At 44.6% G+C, this 17,520-nt stretch overlaps 1 protein-coding gene across 3 annotated transcripts in view; it reads left to right on the top strand.

Annotated features, from left to right (window-relative positions):
• Nucleotides 1-17,520, top strand: part of COP1 (COP1 E3 ubiquitin ligase) — a 212,431-nt gene that overhangs the window by 146,742 nt on the left and 48,169 nt on the right. For all 3 annotated transcript variants that reach the window (XM_074960995.1, XM_074960997.1, XM_074960998.1), the window contains one exon: nucleotides 9,155-9,272. In XM_074960995.1, the coding sequence (XP_074817096.1) occupies nucleotides 9,155-9,272 (118 nt within the window). The remainder of the gene's footprint in view (nucleotides 1-9,154; nucleotides 9,273-17,520) is intronic.

The following is a 17,520-nucleotide window of genomic DNA, read 5'->3' as shown; positions in this document are numbered from 1 at the left end:
TAGGCCTTTCTGCTAACATGAGCCTTTGGCCAATTTGTGCTGATATTCAAATTAGTCCATCATTTTGTGCCTGTTCAGCAAAAATCCATTAAATTAGAGCATGCTTTCCCATGGGCGGATTACCACCATTTTCCATCTAGAAGCATCTGCAGTGCGGTGTTTAGTCAGAACCTCAGCTTTCTCAACTCTTCAGATTTGACAGTGGCATGACTGCGTACCCATTGTTTTTACCACCGAGTAAAATTTGTTTAGAATATGTTGTATCACTTCAAGATTCTGCTTCTCAGTTGTGTGTGTGCTGGGCACTCTTGTCAAGATTTATTCTGGGGGAGCAAAAAGCCTACCAACTCCAGGCACTTCTGAAGGGACTCTGAGTTGATGGGTTGCCATATACGCATTTTGGGCACCTTCCTCCAATCCACATATTCTAATTACCTGGCCCGATAGACTGGGAAGGTGGGGTGGGGTGTGGGAGCATATGGTATAATAAAAGCCCCATTTATGTATAATCAGAAAAGCAGAGAGATTCAAAATATTATCTGCTAGGAAAGACATTGTGATGCTATACTGTGGGTTGCCAATGAAACTCATACCAGAGGGGTCAACCAACCCATGGGCTGGTTCTTGCCCACTTGGGGTAATTATCAAGGCCCTGACTTAATTATGACCTTAATCTTAAAGGGTGCTAATCCTTAGATTTAAATTTGACACTCACATTATTTGGAATTACCTTTAGGTGCCAGGTTGCTATCGTCTGTGTAAATTGGGTAATGTGCAAATGAACAAATAAAGAGCAGATAGGTAGTACTCCATTGTTTGAAGCAGAATGCAGCAGTACTTTCTCTAACTAAAATTTACCACTTAAGAGCTATATTCTGTCTCTGACCAAACTTCAGTTGTTTCAGTGGGAGAAACTGCTGTGGATCCAGAGCCGTGTATGGCCCTACCTTTGCAGATCCAGACCGTAATTAAAAATGTAATGTGGTTCTTGCATAGAAGGAAATTGGCAACCATATGCAAATGTGGTGCAAATCACAGTCCAAAGAGTGCTTTGAGAACAGAAAGGTTCTAACAGACCAATTACTTCATACTTCAAGCACAGTAAGGCAGCTGCCTAGAGCATGAACTAAAACAATATACTGTTGACCCACCATACATGAAAATTGCAGCTAACTTTGCTCCACTCCAAACCTCTGCTCCTTGCATACTAACTGATATCCTACCCTATGGCTCTCTCCACAAACCTATATATTTTCTTGAATTTACATTTCACTTGTCTGACTTCACGTACGCCAAACAGCACATAGCCTATATTCCTAACTGCTGACTTAATGTATACTTAACAGTAAATAACTTTGAAAAACAATTTAAATAAACAATTGCTTATTGCTTATAGAATCATAGAATCATAGAATATCAGGGTTGGAAGGGACCCCAGAAGGTCATCTAGTCCAACCCCCTGCTCGAAGCAGGACCAATTCCCAGTTAAATCATCCCAGCCAGGGCTTTGTCAAGCCTGACCTTAAAAACCTCTAAGGAAGGAGATTCTACCACCTCCCTAGGTAACGCATTCCAGTGTTTCACCACCCTCTTAGTGAAAAAGTTTTTCCTAATATCCAATCTAAACCTCCCCCATTGCAACTTGAGACCATTACTCCTCGTTCTGTCATCTGCTACCATTGAGAACAGTCTAGAGCCATCCTCTTTGGAACCCCCTTTCAGGTAGTTGAAAGCAGCTATCAAATCCCCCCTCATTCTTCTCTTCTGCAGACTAAACAATCCCAGCTCCCTCAGCCTCTCTTCATAAGTCATGTGCTCTAGACCCCTAATCATTTTTGTTGCCCTTCGCTGGACTCTCTCCAATTTATCCACATCCTTCTTGTAGTGTGGGGCCCAAAACTGGACACAGTACTCCAGATGAGGCCTCACCAGTGTCGAATAGAGGGGAACGATCACATCCCTCGATCTGCTCGCTATGCCCCTACTTATACATCCCAAAATGCCATTGGCCTTCTTGGCAACAAGGGCACACTGTTGACTCATATCCAGCTTCTCGTCCACTGTCACCCCTAGGTCCTTTTCCGCAGAACTGCTGCCTAGCCATTCGGTCCCTAGTCTGTAGCGGTGCATTGGATTCTTCCATCCTAAGTGCAGGACCCTGCACTTATCCTTATTGAACCTCATCAGATTTCTTTTGGCCCAATCCTCCAATTTGTCTAGGTCCTTCTGTATCCTATCCCTCCCCTCCAGCGTATCTACCACTCCTCCCAGTTTAGTATCATCTGCAAATTTGCTGAGAGTGCAATCCACACCATCCTCCAGATCATTTATGAAGATATTGAACAAAACCGGCCCCAGGACCGACCCCTGGGGCACTCCACTTGACACCGGCTGCCAACTAGACATGGAGCCATTGATCACTACCCGTTGAGCCCGACAATCTAGCCAGCTTTCTACCCACCTTATAGTGCATTCATCTAGCCCATACTTCCTTAACTTGCTGACAAGAATACTGTGGGAGACCGTGTCAAAAGCTTTGCTAAAGTCAAGAAACAATACATCCACTGCTTTCCCTTCATCCACAGAACCAGTAATCTCATCATAAAAGGCGATTAGATTAGTCAGGCATGACCTTCCCTTGGTGAATCCATGCTGACTGTTCCTGATCACTTTCCTCTCATGTAAGTGCTTCAGGATTGATTCTTTGAGGACCTGCTCCATGATTTTTCCAGGGACTGAGGTGAGGCTGACTGGCCTGTAGTTCCCAGGATCCTCCTTCTTCCCTTTTTTAAAGATTGGCACTACATTAGCCTTTTTCCAGTCATCCGGGACTTCCCCCGTTCGCCACGAGTTTTCAAAGATAATGGCCAAGGGCTCTGCAATCACAGCCGCCAATTCCTTCAGCACTCTCGGATGTAACTCGTCCGGCCCCATGGACTTGTGCACGTCCAGCTTTTCTAAATAGTCCCTAACCACCTCTATCTCCACAGAGGGCTGGCCATCTCTTCCCCATTCTGTGATGCCCAGCGCAGCAGTCTGGGAGCTGACCTTGTTAGTGAAAACAGAGGCAAAAAAAGCATTGAGTACATTAGCTTTTTCCACATCCTCTGTCACTAGGTTGCCTCCCTCATTCAGTAAGGGGCCCACACTTTCCTTGGCTTTCTTCTTGTTGCCAACATACCTGAAGAAACCCTTCTTGTTACTCTTGACATCTCTTGCTAGCTGCAGCTCCAGGTGCGATTTGGCCCTCCTTATATCTTTCCTACATGCCCGAGCAATATTTTTATACTCTTCCCTGGTCATATGTCCAACCTTCCACTTCTTGTAAGCTTCTTTTTTATGTTTAAGATCCGCTAGGATTTCACCATTAAGCCAAGCTGGTCGCTTGCCATGTTTACTATTCTTTCGACTCATCGGGATGGTTTATCCCTGTAACCTCAACAGGGATTCCTTGAAATACAGCCAGCTCTCCTGGACTCCCTTCCCCTTCATGATAGTCCCCCAGGGGATCCTACCCATCCGTTCCCTGAGGGAGTCGAAGTCTGCTTTCCTGAAGTCCAGGGTCCGTATCCTGCTGCTTACCTTTCTTCCCTGCGTCAGGATCCTGAACTCAACCAACTCATGGTCACTGCCTCCCAGATTCCCATCCACTTTTGCTTCCCCCACTAATTCTACCCGGTTTGTGAGCAGCAGGTCAAGAAAAGCGCCCCCCCTAGTTGGCTCCCCTAGCACTTGCGCCAGGAAATTGTCCCCTACGCTTTCCAAAAACTTCCTGGATTGTCTATGCACCGCTGTATTGCTCTCCCAGCAGATATCAGGAAAATTAAAGTCACCCATGAGAATCAGGGCATGCGATCTAGTAGCTTCCGTGAGTTGCCGGAAGAAAGCCTCATCCACCTCATCCCCCTGGTCCGGTGGTCTATAGCAGACTCCCACCACTACATCACTCTTGTTGCACACACTTCTAAACTTAATCCAGAGACACTCAGGTTTTTCCACAGTTTCGTACCGGAGCTCTGAGCAGTCATACTGCTCCCTTACATACAGTGCTACTCCCCCACCTTTTCTGCCCTGCCTGTCCTTCCTGAACAGTTTATAACCATCCATGACTGTACTCCAGTCATGTGAGTTATCCCACCAAGTCTCTGTTATTCCAATCACGTCATAGTTCCTTGACATCACCAGGACCTCCAGTTCTCCCTGCTTGTTTCCAAGGCTTTGTGCATTTGTATATAAGCACTTGAGAGAACCTGTTGATCGCCCCTCATTCCCAGTATGAGGCAGGAGCCCTCCCCTCACAGACATTCCTGCCTGTGCTTCCTCCCGGTACCCCACTTTCCCACTTACCTCAGGGCTTTGGTCTCCTTCCCCCGGTGAACCTAGTTTAAAGCCCTCCTCACTAGGTTAGCCAGCCTGCTGGCAAAGATGCTCTTCCCTCTCTTCGTAAGATGGAGCCCGTCTCTGCCCAGCACTCCTCCTTCATGGAACACCATCCCATGGTCAAAGAATCCAAAGCCTTCTCTCCGACACCACCTGCGTAGCCATTCGTTGACTTCCACGATTCGACGGTCCCTACCCAGGCCTTTTCCTTCCACGGGGAGGATGGACGAGAACACCACTTGCGCCTCCAACTCCTTTATCCTTCTTCCCAGAGCCACGTAGTCCGCAGTGATCCGCTCAAGGTCATTCTTGGCAGTATCATTGGTGCCCACGTGGAGAAGCAGGAAGGGGTAGCGATCCGAGGGCTTGATGAGTCTGGGCAGTCTCTCCGTCACATCGCGAATCTTAGCCCCTGGCAAGCAGCAGACTTCTCGGTTTTCCCGGTCAGGGCGGCAGATAGATGACTCAGTCCCCCGGAGGAGAGAGTCCCCGACCACCACCACCCGCCTTCTCCTCTTGGGAGTGGTGGTCGTGGAACCCCCAACCTCAGGACATCGCATCTCATGCCTTCCAACCAGCGGAGTCTTCTTCTGCTTTCTCCCCCCAGACATATCATCTGGTCCACTCTCCGCAATGGTACCTGTGGAGAGAACATGAAAGCGGTTGGTTACCTGTGTCTGTGTTACTGGAACCCGGACATTCCGCTTACCTCTTCTGGAGGTCACATGTTGCCAAGCTTCTTCACTGGCCTCTTGGCTCCTCTGTGCAACCTGCTCTATATCCTTAGAGCTTTGTGCCCCTAGAAGCCTATCCTGAGTTTTGTCCAGAAAATCCTCAGTTTCTCGTATGCAACGCAGGGTTGTTATCTGTTGTGCCAGACCTTCAATCTTCTCTTCCAATATGGAGACCAGCTTGCACTTTGTACAGACAAAGCCGCTTCTGTCCTGTGGAAGAAAGACAAACATGGCACATCCAGTGCAGGTCACAACAGCTGAACCCCCCCCTTCCATATCACCTACCTACTATGAGTGTCCTCAGAGACACTCAATTCTTGAAGTGGATTTATAATGTGCATAAAAATTTGAAAATAATGTAATTTGAATTCTTCCAACATTTCCAGAAATGGCAGACTGAGAGGAAAGGCTTGCAATTGTCCAATGTTTAGCTAACACTATATTAGAAGTGCTAATGATGGAAGTGATAAAGTAGTTGATGTGGAAAGTGAGCATTACCTAGAGTTTCTGGATGGCTGGAGAGATCAATTGTTCTGGTTTTCTGTGTGTGTGTCACTACTCTAGCTGTTCCAGAATCCAGGGAAATGTACAAAACTGCCCTACATTACCCATTCTTCTCTAACCCGTATTACAAAAGAAACTGCTTCTAAGGTCACCACTGATTGATAAATATCGTGCACTTTGTGGTCAGACGTTTTGTGGTGGAGAGAGACGCTTCTTGGTCGGGTGTCACTTATACCTCAAAGCCCAAAACATAGTCTACTCCCTTTTGAGGTAGACTGTCTTTGAGCACTTTGAAGAAACATTATTTAATACAATGAACTGGAGTCTGGGACTTTTCCAATAACTGTAGTTGATTTTGGCTGCTCTTTTTGCCTTCTGAGGCAATTAAAGGAAAACTGTTGTGTATAGTGTGACCTGGCTCAAAAAACCTGAAGCATTTTTAGAAGTGAACAACAGGGGAGCTGCTTCCAGTAACATTCAAGTTAACAGGAATTATTAGTGTCTTACTATATCAACCATATAATTTTAACCCAGAATAGGGCAAAGCATTTGTATATCTCAGGCAAATCAGACTGCATAAGAAATAAGCTTGGCATTTGAATGGCATTCAGCATAAGGCTTTGATGGTAGAAAAGTGGATTCAAAGTTGAAATTGATGTAAGTAAGTCTGCTGGTCTGGGGCAAAACCTTTGTGTTTATGCACATCGCAGTATTGTGGCAAAATTCCGCAGAGAAACTGTGTAATTACAATGTTTGTGGCTAAGGAAAAAACTAAAGGCAAATAGCAGAGTGCTGCAGGTCAGAACTGAAGTGTATTTTATAGAGCTGTATGGAAAACTGAGCTATTACGGTGTGGTTTTAAGGGACACAGGCAGAGTTTTTGAAGGGATGTGTGCAGGGAGAGGGAATATTCAGTGTTTTTGGGTGCTGTATTTGGCTTTCATGATTAGAAGTGTTGTAGAAAGTTCAGTAATGTCTAACCCAAGATAGAGGGGAATGCCAGAAATTTTGCCAGTTGTGGACAATCTCAGTTCATTATAGTTCACTGGGAGAGGCTTCTGCTAGAATATCAGAAATGCATATTTTTCTCATTTTGCTTGGTTTTAAAGATCTGTTTTCTTAGCAGATGGCATTTTTTTTTCTTGTTTTGTGAAGGTCCATATGGCCTAAAAGAGAGTCTCTCTTTAATTGTAAAATGTGACCACCTGTTCTGATTTTAATGAATGCAATGAGCTTTAGTCCTGATATATCTACTTAAAAATAGCTACTTCAGTTTCATAAAAAAACCAACCTTGGTTGGGCACAGATATGGTCACTGCTGAAATAAGCAATTAATAATTAAGTGGCTAATTTTAGAACCCTGTGGCCTTTCTGTTCCCTTGGACTTTCACTGATCCAAGCAGACAGTGATTGATTATCCTGCCAGCACAGATAGGCGCATTGTGCTGGGGCCAGATGCCAGCACACTTGGATTGTTTGTTGCAGTGTTTAGAAGGTAAGTGCAACTTCACATATTATCTGTGCAAATGGATGCAACCTCCCATCTACATTAATCCAGCTGCTTATTCCATTTCCCTCCTAACCCACACCTCTCCTATCATCACCTGAAGTATGAAATCTGGAGCACTCAGAAGGAATCTTTTGTTTAGATGATGACTGTCCAGCTGGAGAGGAGGCTGATTCCAAATAAAAATAGCTTTTAAATGGCTTATACAGTAACAAGTTCCTAATGAAAGACTTGTTGGAACCGTCCAACTTGTTAAAGTAACTGCAGCCAATTCAGTGTTTCAGGGTTGCCAAATCATGCATGTTTGCCAGAATACAGAACACTTACCATATTTACCATATTTAGGCTGGGATTTTTCAAAGGAGCGAAAGGGAGTTAGGCCCCACATCCCATTAATGGGACTTGAGCACTTAATTCTGCTCGGCACCTTTGAAAGTTTTTCTCCCTTACTGAGTGAGCTTGGTGCATCATTTCATTCAGAAGCAGATTACAGTATTAAAATTGAAGAAATTACCTGGGGTTTTGACGGATAGCGGGCTAATATGTGGTTGTAGTAGAAACAATAGTTCTTGAGAGAGAGCTGCCAAAGGCAGTCTTTCAAATGGTTTTGAATGCCAGTGGTGGTGGGTGCAATGGTTGAATTTCAGCACAGCAGGGATCACGCTGGAATCTTGTCAAGCAGCTACGTGGTGGAAATCACACAAAGTGACTGCTTTTGAGCATTTGCGATATACATGGATGAGAGGATGTGCTTTGAAAAAGAGATAAGGAAACCTCTCCTTTTACCAAAATACTCTTTCCATGTTGATGTACAGAGAGAAAACTAATCATAAAGGATGTTGGGTATAAAATGACGCGTCTACCTGTTTCTTATTTTACTGAAGCTGTGCTTGACAGAACCATCTCTCTAGCCCCAGACAAACAATTTATGTGCTTAGGCAGGTGAAAAGCTGCCTTTGCTTGTTCAGTAGCAGTTTTGTAACTGTAACCTAATAGGTTTAAATCCAGTTTTCTCTCTAACCACTTAGATTTCCAGACAAACTGGGTATCATTTATAAGACTCTGAATATTGCGTTGAAATTCCAAGTGAACACAAAACTTATTGAATGTCTGTAACTATTGGCATTAAATTTAAATTTACTCTTTGTAATAAACCCCAGTTTTGAGGTTTGGGGTGTTTTTTTTCGGGGGGGGGGGAGGTTTGGTTTGTTGGGAGGATAATGAGAGGAGGATCAACCTAAGTTTTCAGTTGAGCTCTAGATCTATCGCATATCTATGTGGGAATGGGATTTTTGTTTCAGTTTCAACCTATGTATAACCTGTTCTCTCCCCATCCTTCTTTCCCCCGTTTTTAATAATACCGGTCATTGGTTAAATAAAGCTCAGCATAAATAATAGAAAAGTGGGGAAGGAAGGAGTTGATTGATCTTGTTGGACTGAAGAGAATGTTTGGTGTGTTCTTGGGTTTGGGTGAGTTGGGTTTTTCCCTACTGTTTTCTGGGAATTGACGTTTAGCTGCACAGAAATTTTAAAATGTAGTGTTACTTGCGTAGTGATTCTTTTTATGTGGTTATGGGCATGCAGTACATCTGAAATAGTTCTTAAAAGAAGCTAAAATCTAATCTGCTTTCCCTCCTTAGCCAAAATGCCAATTCTCTCTTGATTTGAAATGAATTTGGAGGGAAGGTGGGAGAGAAAGGAAGCAGAGGTGTAATATGCTAGAGTCCATTTTGGATAAACATGAAAAATCTAGCCCATATTTTCCACGTTCCAAGTTCAGCAGCAGACTGAGTCTTCAGCCTATCTAAATCCAGTGCAGACTGTTTGCTAAGAAGCTTCACCTAGGTCAGAGTCAGGAAAACCTTAGACTGGATTTCTGTGCTTCGTCCTCTACTTTAGTACCTTGTGGCATTGTGTCACGTCTCTTATTTTGAACTGATTGATTAGACATAAGAGAGTGATTATCACAAATATCATTGCCTCCTAACAAGTTCTCCCTCTTTACTCTCTCTTCCCTGTTTGTCTCTAGATCACTGTGTTCACTACTATGATCTTCGCAACACTAAGCAGCCTATCATGGTGTTCAAAGGGCATCGCAAGGCAGTCTCCTATGCAAAGTTTGTGAGTGGAGAAGAAATTGTCTCTGCGTAAGTATTTCCTGTCATGTGGGCTAAAACAATTACAGTCATAGACTCAGAAAGCTGCTAAGAATCATTCTTGACTCTTGTACATACAAGACTGTGTGGGTGAGTGTATACCACATACTTGCAAATTGTCATGTTAAATAGCAGATTGCTGTGCTTTGTAGAACAAAAATAGAAAACAATTTCCGGTCTTGCTTGGCTTTGCTGTCTCATATAGCAAGGAGTTTAAGAAAAATATCAATACAACTGGATTATGGCTTATGATCATTATCCCCCCCATTCTGTAATATAGCTGTTTTGGAAGGAGTAGATGTTTGCCACAGTGTGGTGATATACTGCTCTCCTCCAAAGCCCTGAGTGCAAATTTAACTTGGGTCAGAAATAAAGGAGAGGAGGGGCTAAGTTTAGTGGTCTAATGGACAATTGTCCATATTGGAAACCATACCACAGTTTCACGGATCTTGATTAAACTAGCATTTTCTGCTCTAGAGGCCTAGGGCCAGAACAGAATGGGATGTTTTAAGTCAGTACTGAGACAGATGTATACTGGTTCAGTACTACAGCATGGAGGATACTGTAGGTCAAAGTAGCTTATAGGCAGAGCTGTGTGATGGAAACTTCCACAGGGCTTTCCAGTGATGTCTGATTTTAATCAGTTCCATATTCATCTCATTTTTATTAGCATTACTACTCTCTAAAAGGTGCACATTTGTTTGTAGAATTTAAAGCAAATTAATCCCATGCTTTTGTTGAACTGAATGCTGTGTAGAAATGAAGTATTTTGAAAAAGAGGAAGGCAGGCAATGTCGTAGATGCATGATGAGATGGCACATCACACGTGGGACATATAAGGACGAAATGGCACTGTCCTGCTTGAGAGCTGGCCATCTGAGAATGCTTATTCCACAACCCCAGGAGGGATACTGATAGAGCTGTCAGCCTCTGATAAGGCAACAGCAGGGTTGCGGGGACTGTGCGTGCAGAACTGGGACATCTTTTTCTGCTGCATGCTGAAATTAATTTATAAAAAGTAGATTGCTTTCATTTTTAGCTTCTCAAAATTTGGGAGAAGAGATGGTAGTAAGGTTTCTGAGTACCAAAGATTAACTGCTTTAATCAAAATATGCATACAAATAATAATTCTCTTTATTTCCAACTAAAGTCATTTAATAGATGGTATTGATTTGTTCAGCCTTGTTAAGTTAGGCTTTGACCTCCGGCAGTGTTCAGAACTGCCTAATGTTTAGCAGGGTCCATTGATCATGTTGCTGCTTTACAGAGAGTCTGATTTTGACAGAGCAGTGTATTCAGGATAATTTTTTGAAGAGGATGTGAAGTGGAGGAGTGTAAGGTTACAAAGAGAGAGAAGATCAGAGTTTTCTTTCTCTCCCTGCTGTGTAGTGGTAGGTAGATTGTTCTTGCATTATGGTGCTCATATCTTGAGCAATGAAAACATGATTAGAGGTTGAGATGAATTTGTTAGCATTAAATGCATTCCATCAACAATAGATTTTAACTATTTTTATTTTAATGAACAAGGATTTAGACTGTATGACACTAAAACACAGAAGTTAAGTACCTATATATTAGGATCTTCCTGATGAATTGGCTGATAGCACAAGTGAGTAGAAGCAGTCATAGCATTCTGACAGCTTAGGAGCTGGGAAACAATTGTGTTAGTGACTCATAGATGTGGGGTTAGCTAGTCTGTGACTGGTAGCAACCCATAGAAGGTACAAGAACTTGTGTTTTAAAATCAGTAGTAGTAGCTGCCCTAATAGTACAAGGAGCCCCTATATCTCTGGGAGGGCAGGCAAAATAAAATTGTAACCCCTCTCTATTTCTAGAAGATACTGCAGCACTGTACAAATGTGAAAGCACAGCAAAGGGAAAGGGAAATGTCTGACAAGCTCTCTTGGCTAAGGCTTATAAGATCAAAGGAGAATACACCACCTTCTTTGAATGATGGTCCTGATGTGTATATCCTGTTGCGCTTCCAGGCTTCAAAATACCTCCCTCTTCTCCCCCCATATATCTGCCTGACTCAGCAAGGAGTGTACCTCCTGCCACAAGGTCTGACTTGAGAGTGAGGGAATCTACTCCAACAGATCCTCTGAGAGACTTGTCAGGAAGGCAGGGAGCATCCTCATAACCATGAAGCAAATCCTCCAAGTCTACTCCAAAGAAGTCAGATACAACCCTGCCTAAGTTGAGCAAGTCTTTCTGCTCAGCCCATGAGGGGACTTAGCATGTCCAAAGTCTGGGGGTCATGACAAGAAAACCCACAAATTCAGGGTTCTGTTGCTACCAGACCATGTGCTGGAAGCAATGGTGCCTCTGGTACCAATTAAACCTAAACACTGGGAACTGATGGCACAGACAAAAAGGCACCATCAGGCGCCTCAGCCACTGACTGTAATAGTTCTACCTTGCCTGATACTGGAGCAAATTGTAACTGGTCTGGCTCAGTTGGTTCAGGCAGGCAAGACCCCGCACGCTCCAGAGAGAGCAAAGAATTATGCTCCACTTGATGACATCTTTGCTCTCCTGGATCCCCAGTCTCCATTGCCAACAGGTCCTTCCCTCACGAGGGAGGACCTGACTCCACTGGAAGGTGCATCTTGTGGGAGGAGTCTGTCTCCCATTCCATCATCCAGTCATGGTTTCCCTCCAGCGGAACTGTCTGTACCACTGATAGATCCAGAGTCGGTCCTTTCTTGGGAGACTCTGAACCACCCGATGAACCAGTCTCCTCCTCTGAGGCGTGTCTGTCCAGAAAGGGGAGCCTGTCATGGGGTCCACTCCCTGTGAGCAGCACCCCCTGCTGGCTGTCCTGGGGGTTAGCTCTGCCCGCTTGCACACTCCTTGTGATGTTCTCTTCTCCCGTCTGTCTTGCTCTGCTGCCTTGCTCGCTCCCAGGACTGAAGCTTCCTCTCTGTGGCTTGGCCCTCTGGCCAGGTCAGTAAAGTCCTCCCCTTCCGGGGAATTCAGTTTTTCCAGAATTGCTGTCTGGCTGGTGTCTCCAACACCCTTGCTACTCCACAGTGGCTGATAAAGGAACCCAGGCCCACCCTTTGCACTGGGTTCCAGCCCAGGGACCCTAAACAAGCAGCCACAGTTTGTACAGTTCCACTTCTTGCTGCTGTTTCCCTGGGCTTCTTCCTTTTCTGGGTTTGACAGCTTCCAACTTGCTCCACTCAGGGAGTGACTGCAGCTTTTCCCAGCAGCCCCCTGTCTGCAGACAGCTACCTGGTTTTATACAGGCCCCTCCTCTTCCTGCACAGGTAAGCCTGTTCCCAATCATGGCGTCCTTATAGCCTAAGGCTCCCCTGCTTGCAGCCTAATTAGCTGATTTGGCCCACCTGGCCTAATTCAGCTCTTTCAGGGCTAGTGTGGGGAGTCCACTCCATCAGAGACCCGGAGCAGTCTGGAACCAGCCTCCACCTCAGCAACTGCCTCGGAATGTCATGGGGACCTCTGCAACCACCTTTGAGCTGGCTTACTGGCCATACTGGGGACTATAGCACCCGTATCATCCCACAGAGTCGACACAGTGCTCGACAGTTTGTCCACATCTCCCCTCCAAAAGGATTGTCAGCTTCCTCCTGACCCTGAGGAAGATTGAGCCAGAGCCAGTGGTGCCGATGGTACCAACGAGACCATTCTCATCTCTGGTGAAGCAGTCACTCCAATGTCTCTATCCCTGTCGATGACCGTAAGCAGTTCCAGGGACTGTTACGTAGGGTTTCAGAAGAGCTACAGATCTCCCTTGAGGAAGCTCAGGATCCTCTACATAAACTCCTAGACATCCTCCAATCCTCGAGATCCAGCCAAATAGCACTTCCTGTTAATGAAGGTATTTTGGAACCAGATAGAACAATCTGGCATTCCCCAGCCCCTTGTGCCCTTACCCCTAAAGGGCAGCAAAATGTTAATTTGCCCTAGCCAGAGGAGTGGAATTTTTCTTTCAAATTGTATTCCTAACTCTTTTGTTGTCCAGGCTGCCACAGAGGGAATCTAGACAGGATCACTGTAAATCTACTTCATTTGAGAGAGAGGGTAAACTACTTGATTTATTGGGAAGGAAAGCCCTTCAGTTCAGAATATCCAGTCAACAAGCACTGATGGCCAGTTATGATCACCTGAACTATTCCTAGTTCGTGGCACTCATTGTCTAACTTCTGCAACAGTATAGAGCTCCATTCCAGGCTCTCATTGAGGAAGGCAAGTTGGTTGTCTTCAATCACAGTAGATGCAGCAGATGCATCTTCAAGAGCAATGGCTGTTGCCATTGTGATGTGACATGAACTGTGGTTTCATACTTCAGAGTAGCCCAGGGAGGTCCAGAACACCATGGAGGGACCTGCCCTTTGATGAAACTCATCTTTTTAACCAAAAGATACATGAGTCCTTGCACGTTACAAAGGACTATAGGGCTGCCTTCTGCTCTCTGGGAATATATGCACCTGCCCCAAAGAGAATTCCACAGGCAGCCATACAAGCCAAGACTGGTGGATCAATAATTTTACCTCCAGTGGCCTTATGAGCCACCCCATAAGAAGCAAAAGGGTTCAGAAGTCTCATTTTCCCACACATTCTGTGGCAATATCCTCCTCACGAACCTAGCCCCCATCTAAGTAATATTTTTGATGGGATTTTGGAGTGCTGCAAACCAGTGATGTCACCACCTGCTGATTCCCACATACCCTTTGGAGCTCATCTAGCACTTTTCCCACAACTGGAGTACAATAACAATGGGCACATGTGAGAACTAATAGTCATCCATTCTGGCTATGCAATCAAATTTGCATCCCTGACCCCTCCAAAGTCCCTATCCTCACACCTTTTCAGGGGCTGCTCTCATGAGGAGATTCACAAACAAGAGACAGAAGCCCTCTTACTGCAAGGAGCAATAGAGTGAGTACTTAGTACCAAGTACTAAGTTTTTACTCAACATACTTCCTAGTACCCAAAAAGAAGGGCAGCTGGAGACCCATCCTCAGTCTCTGCATTCTTAACTTCTTTATTTGCAAACTGAAATTTTTCAGTCATTGGCCTTTATAATCCCATCCATGGAAAAAGACATGTTATTTATAACTCTCAATATGAAGGACTGGTACTTTCACATGGACATTGACCCCACACTCAGATGTTTTCTCAGATTCATGGTGGGCCCCAACCATTTTCGATAGAGTGCACCTCTTTGGCCTCACAACCATCCTCAGGGTCTTTACCAAGGTTATCTTACTAGTAGCAGCCAATATCAAGCATTGTGGCTTCCCCTACCTTGACGGCCAGCTTCTCATTGCCAAGGTGCCTATGAGTTGCCTGAGTCAATGCTTCAATTCTTGTCCCCCCTAGGGGTCATTGTAAATTCAGAAAAGTCTGTCCTCACTCCAATGCAGACTTCAGACTTGATCAGAGGGTCCTTCAATTCAGTCATGGCAATCTGCCAGTGGATTTATTCCAAGTGATGAATGACCTCATAGATGAGATCATGAGCAATTCTTGAACACTAATCAGAATTTCTCTACTGGGATGTATGGCTTCATGTACTTATGCCATTCACCAGATTCTACCTTCATTGTCTGCAAGCGTGTCTTCAAACCATGTACCCACCAAACAGTCCATGAGCACCATAGTAACTTGTTTCCACCAAAATAAAATCATCTCTATTGTGGTGGAAGAAGCCCCAGCGGGTATGCATGGGCATTCCCTTCCTTTCCTCCTCACCAGATAGGATGATCATTAAATGCCTCCCTTTTAGACTGGGGAGCTCACGTGGACAGCTGCATGCTGTAGGGTGCTTGGACAGCCCGAGAAGCCAGGATGCACATTAACATTTTGGAATTATGGACTAAGAGGCTTGCAAAGCCTTTCTCCTATTCATTCAGGGTCACCCTATCCTCATAATGTCAGACAGTATAACAACTGTCCTTTTACATCAAAAAGCACAGAGTGAGAGCCATTCCTCTGTGTGCAGAAGTGGTCACTCTGTGCAACTGGTGCATCAACAATCAAATCACCCTGTCGGTAGCTTACCTTCCTGGGAATCAAATTGTGGTGGCTGACTCCCACTCATGGTTGATAGCAAAGTGTCTGCTGAGGGAGTTACATGACTCAGTAGTGAACAGTGATTTTGCTCTATGGGAACATGTTCACCTCTCAACGAAGAGAAAGTGCAACATATATTCTTCCAGAGGAGCCCTAGCACATCATTCTCAGGCTGATGCTCTCCGTTTGTGGTCAGACCAACCATCTGAACTTTGTATTCCCTACCTTGCCATTCCTTGTCTTAAAGAAAATTAGTCAGTACAAGGTATGCGTCATCCTCGTCGTCCACAACTGACCCCACAATTTTGGTCCCTGAGTATCCTATGCATGTTGTCTTGGTGGTCAATCAATATTCAGTCTTTTCCAGTCTGCTGACGCAGGTGAAAGATGGAATCAAGCATCCCATCCCTCCAGCACTCTGTCCCAAGGCCTGGATTTTGAATGGGCATCAAGAATGTTTATGCTGTCAAGCAGTGCAAACCATCCTTACTAATACAAGAAAAGAGTCCACTAGAAAATGCTACTTAGCCAAGTTGACGCATTTCTCTTTGTGGGCACAAAAAAAAGTATATCCCCAAAAGCTGTGAGTATCCCCGCTTATTCTGGACTGTCATCTTTCCCTCAAAACAGCTAGTCTTTCTATTAACTCTTCCAGTCGCTTGATTGTGTGATAAAGAGACCTTGAGAGGTCATCTTGTCCAGTCCCCTGCACTCGTGGCAGGACTAAGTATTATCTAGACTATTCCTGACAGGTGTTTATCTAACCTGCTCTTAAAAATCTCCAATGATGGAGATTCCACAACCTCCCTGGGCAATTTATTCCAGTGCTTAACCAGCCTGACAGTTAGGAAGTTTTTCTTAATGTCCAACCTAAAGCTCCTTTGCTGCAATTTTAGCCCACTGCTTCTTGTCCTATCCTCAGAGGTTAAGAAGAACAATTCTTCGCCCTCCTCCTTGTAAAAACCTTTTATGTACTTGAAAACTGTTATCACATCCCCTCTGTCTTCTCTTTTCCAGACTAAATAAACCCAGTTTTTTTCAATCTTCCCTCATGGGTCATGTTTTCTAGACCTTTAATCATTTCTGTTGTTCTTCTCTGGACTTTCTCCAATTTGTCCACATCTTTCTTGATATGTGGTGCCCACAATACTCCAGTTGAGGCCTAATTAGCGCGGAGTAGAGCGGAAGAATTACTTCTCGTGACTTGCTTACAACACTCCTGCTAATACATCCCAGAAGGATGTTCCCTTTTTTTTTGCAACAGCGTTACACTGTTGACTCACATTTAGCTTGGGTCCACTAAGACTCCCAGATCCCTTTCCACAGTACTCCTTTCTAGGCAGTAGTTTCCCATTTTGTATGTGTGCAACTGATTGTTCCTTCCTAAATGGAGTACTTTGCATTTGTTATTGTTGTTGAATTTCATCCTATTTACTTCAGACCATTTCTCCAGTTTGTCCAGATCATTTTGAATTCTAATCCTATCCTCCAAAGCACTTGCAACCTCTCCCAGCTTGATATCGTCCATGAACTTTATAAGTATACTCTCTATACCATTATCTAAATCATTGATGAAGATGGTGAACAGAATCAGACCCAGAACACATCCCTGCGGGACCCCACTCATTATGCCCTTCCAGCATGACTGTGAACCACTGATAACTATTCTCTGGGAATGGTTTTCCAACCAGTTTTGCACCTACCTTATAGTAGCTCCATCTTTGCATTTCCCTAGTTTGAGAAGGTCATGCGAGACCGTATCAAAAGCTTTACGAACGTCAAGATTTATGGTCCTCCTGGCAGGAGTCAGTACATACCACCCACCTTCACATGGTTGCTCAGTTTTCGCTCACCCACTGACTACTAGAGTCTGAAAGGGTCTAATCAGAACCTTTCCACCAGTAAGGAAACCTTCTCCTCAATGGGACTTAACCCTTGTTCTTTCGGTGCTCACTGTGCCTCCCTTTGAACCACTAGCTGCATGTTCCGTATCTCTTCTATCGATGAATGTTGCATTCCTGGTAGCCATCACTGCAGCTGTGTGGGGGTGCTCAGAGCACTGTTGGCAGATCCACCTTACACTATATTCCCTAGAGACACAATTTCATTGTGTTTACATCCTAAGTTCACCCCCAAAGTAGTTTGAGTTTCTACTAAACCAGTCAATTCACTTTCCTGTTTTTTCCTGAACCAGAAG

This window comes from Natator depressus, chromosome 8 (assembly GCF_965152275.1).
Source record: "Natator depressus isolate rNatDep1 chromosome 8, rNatDep2.hap1, whole genome shotgun sequence".
NCBI lineage: Eukaryota > Metazoa > Chordata > Testudines > Cheloniidae > Natator > Natator depressus.
Note: the sequence above shows the minus strand (reverse complement) of the source record. Positions and strands in the feature narration are given on the sequence as shown.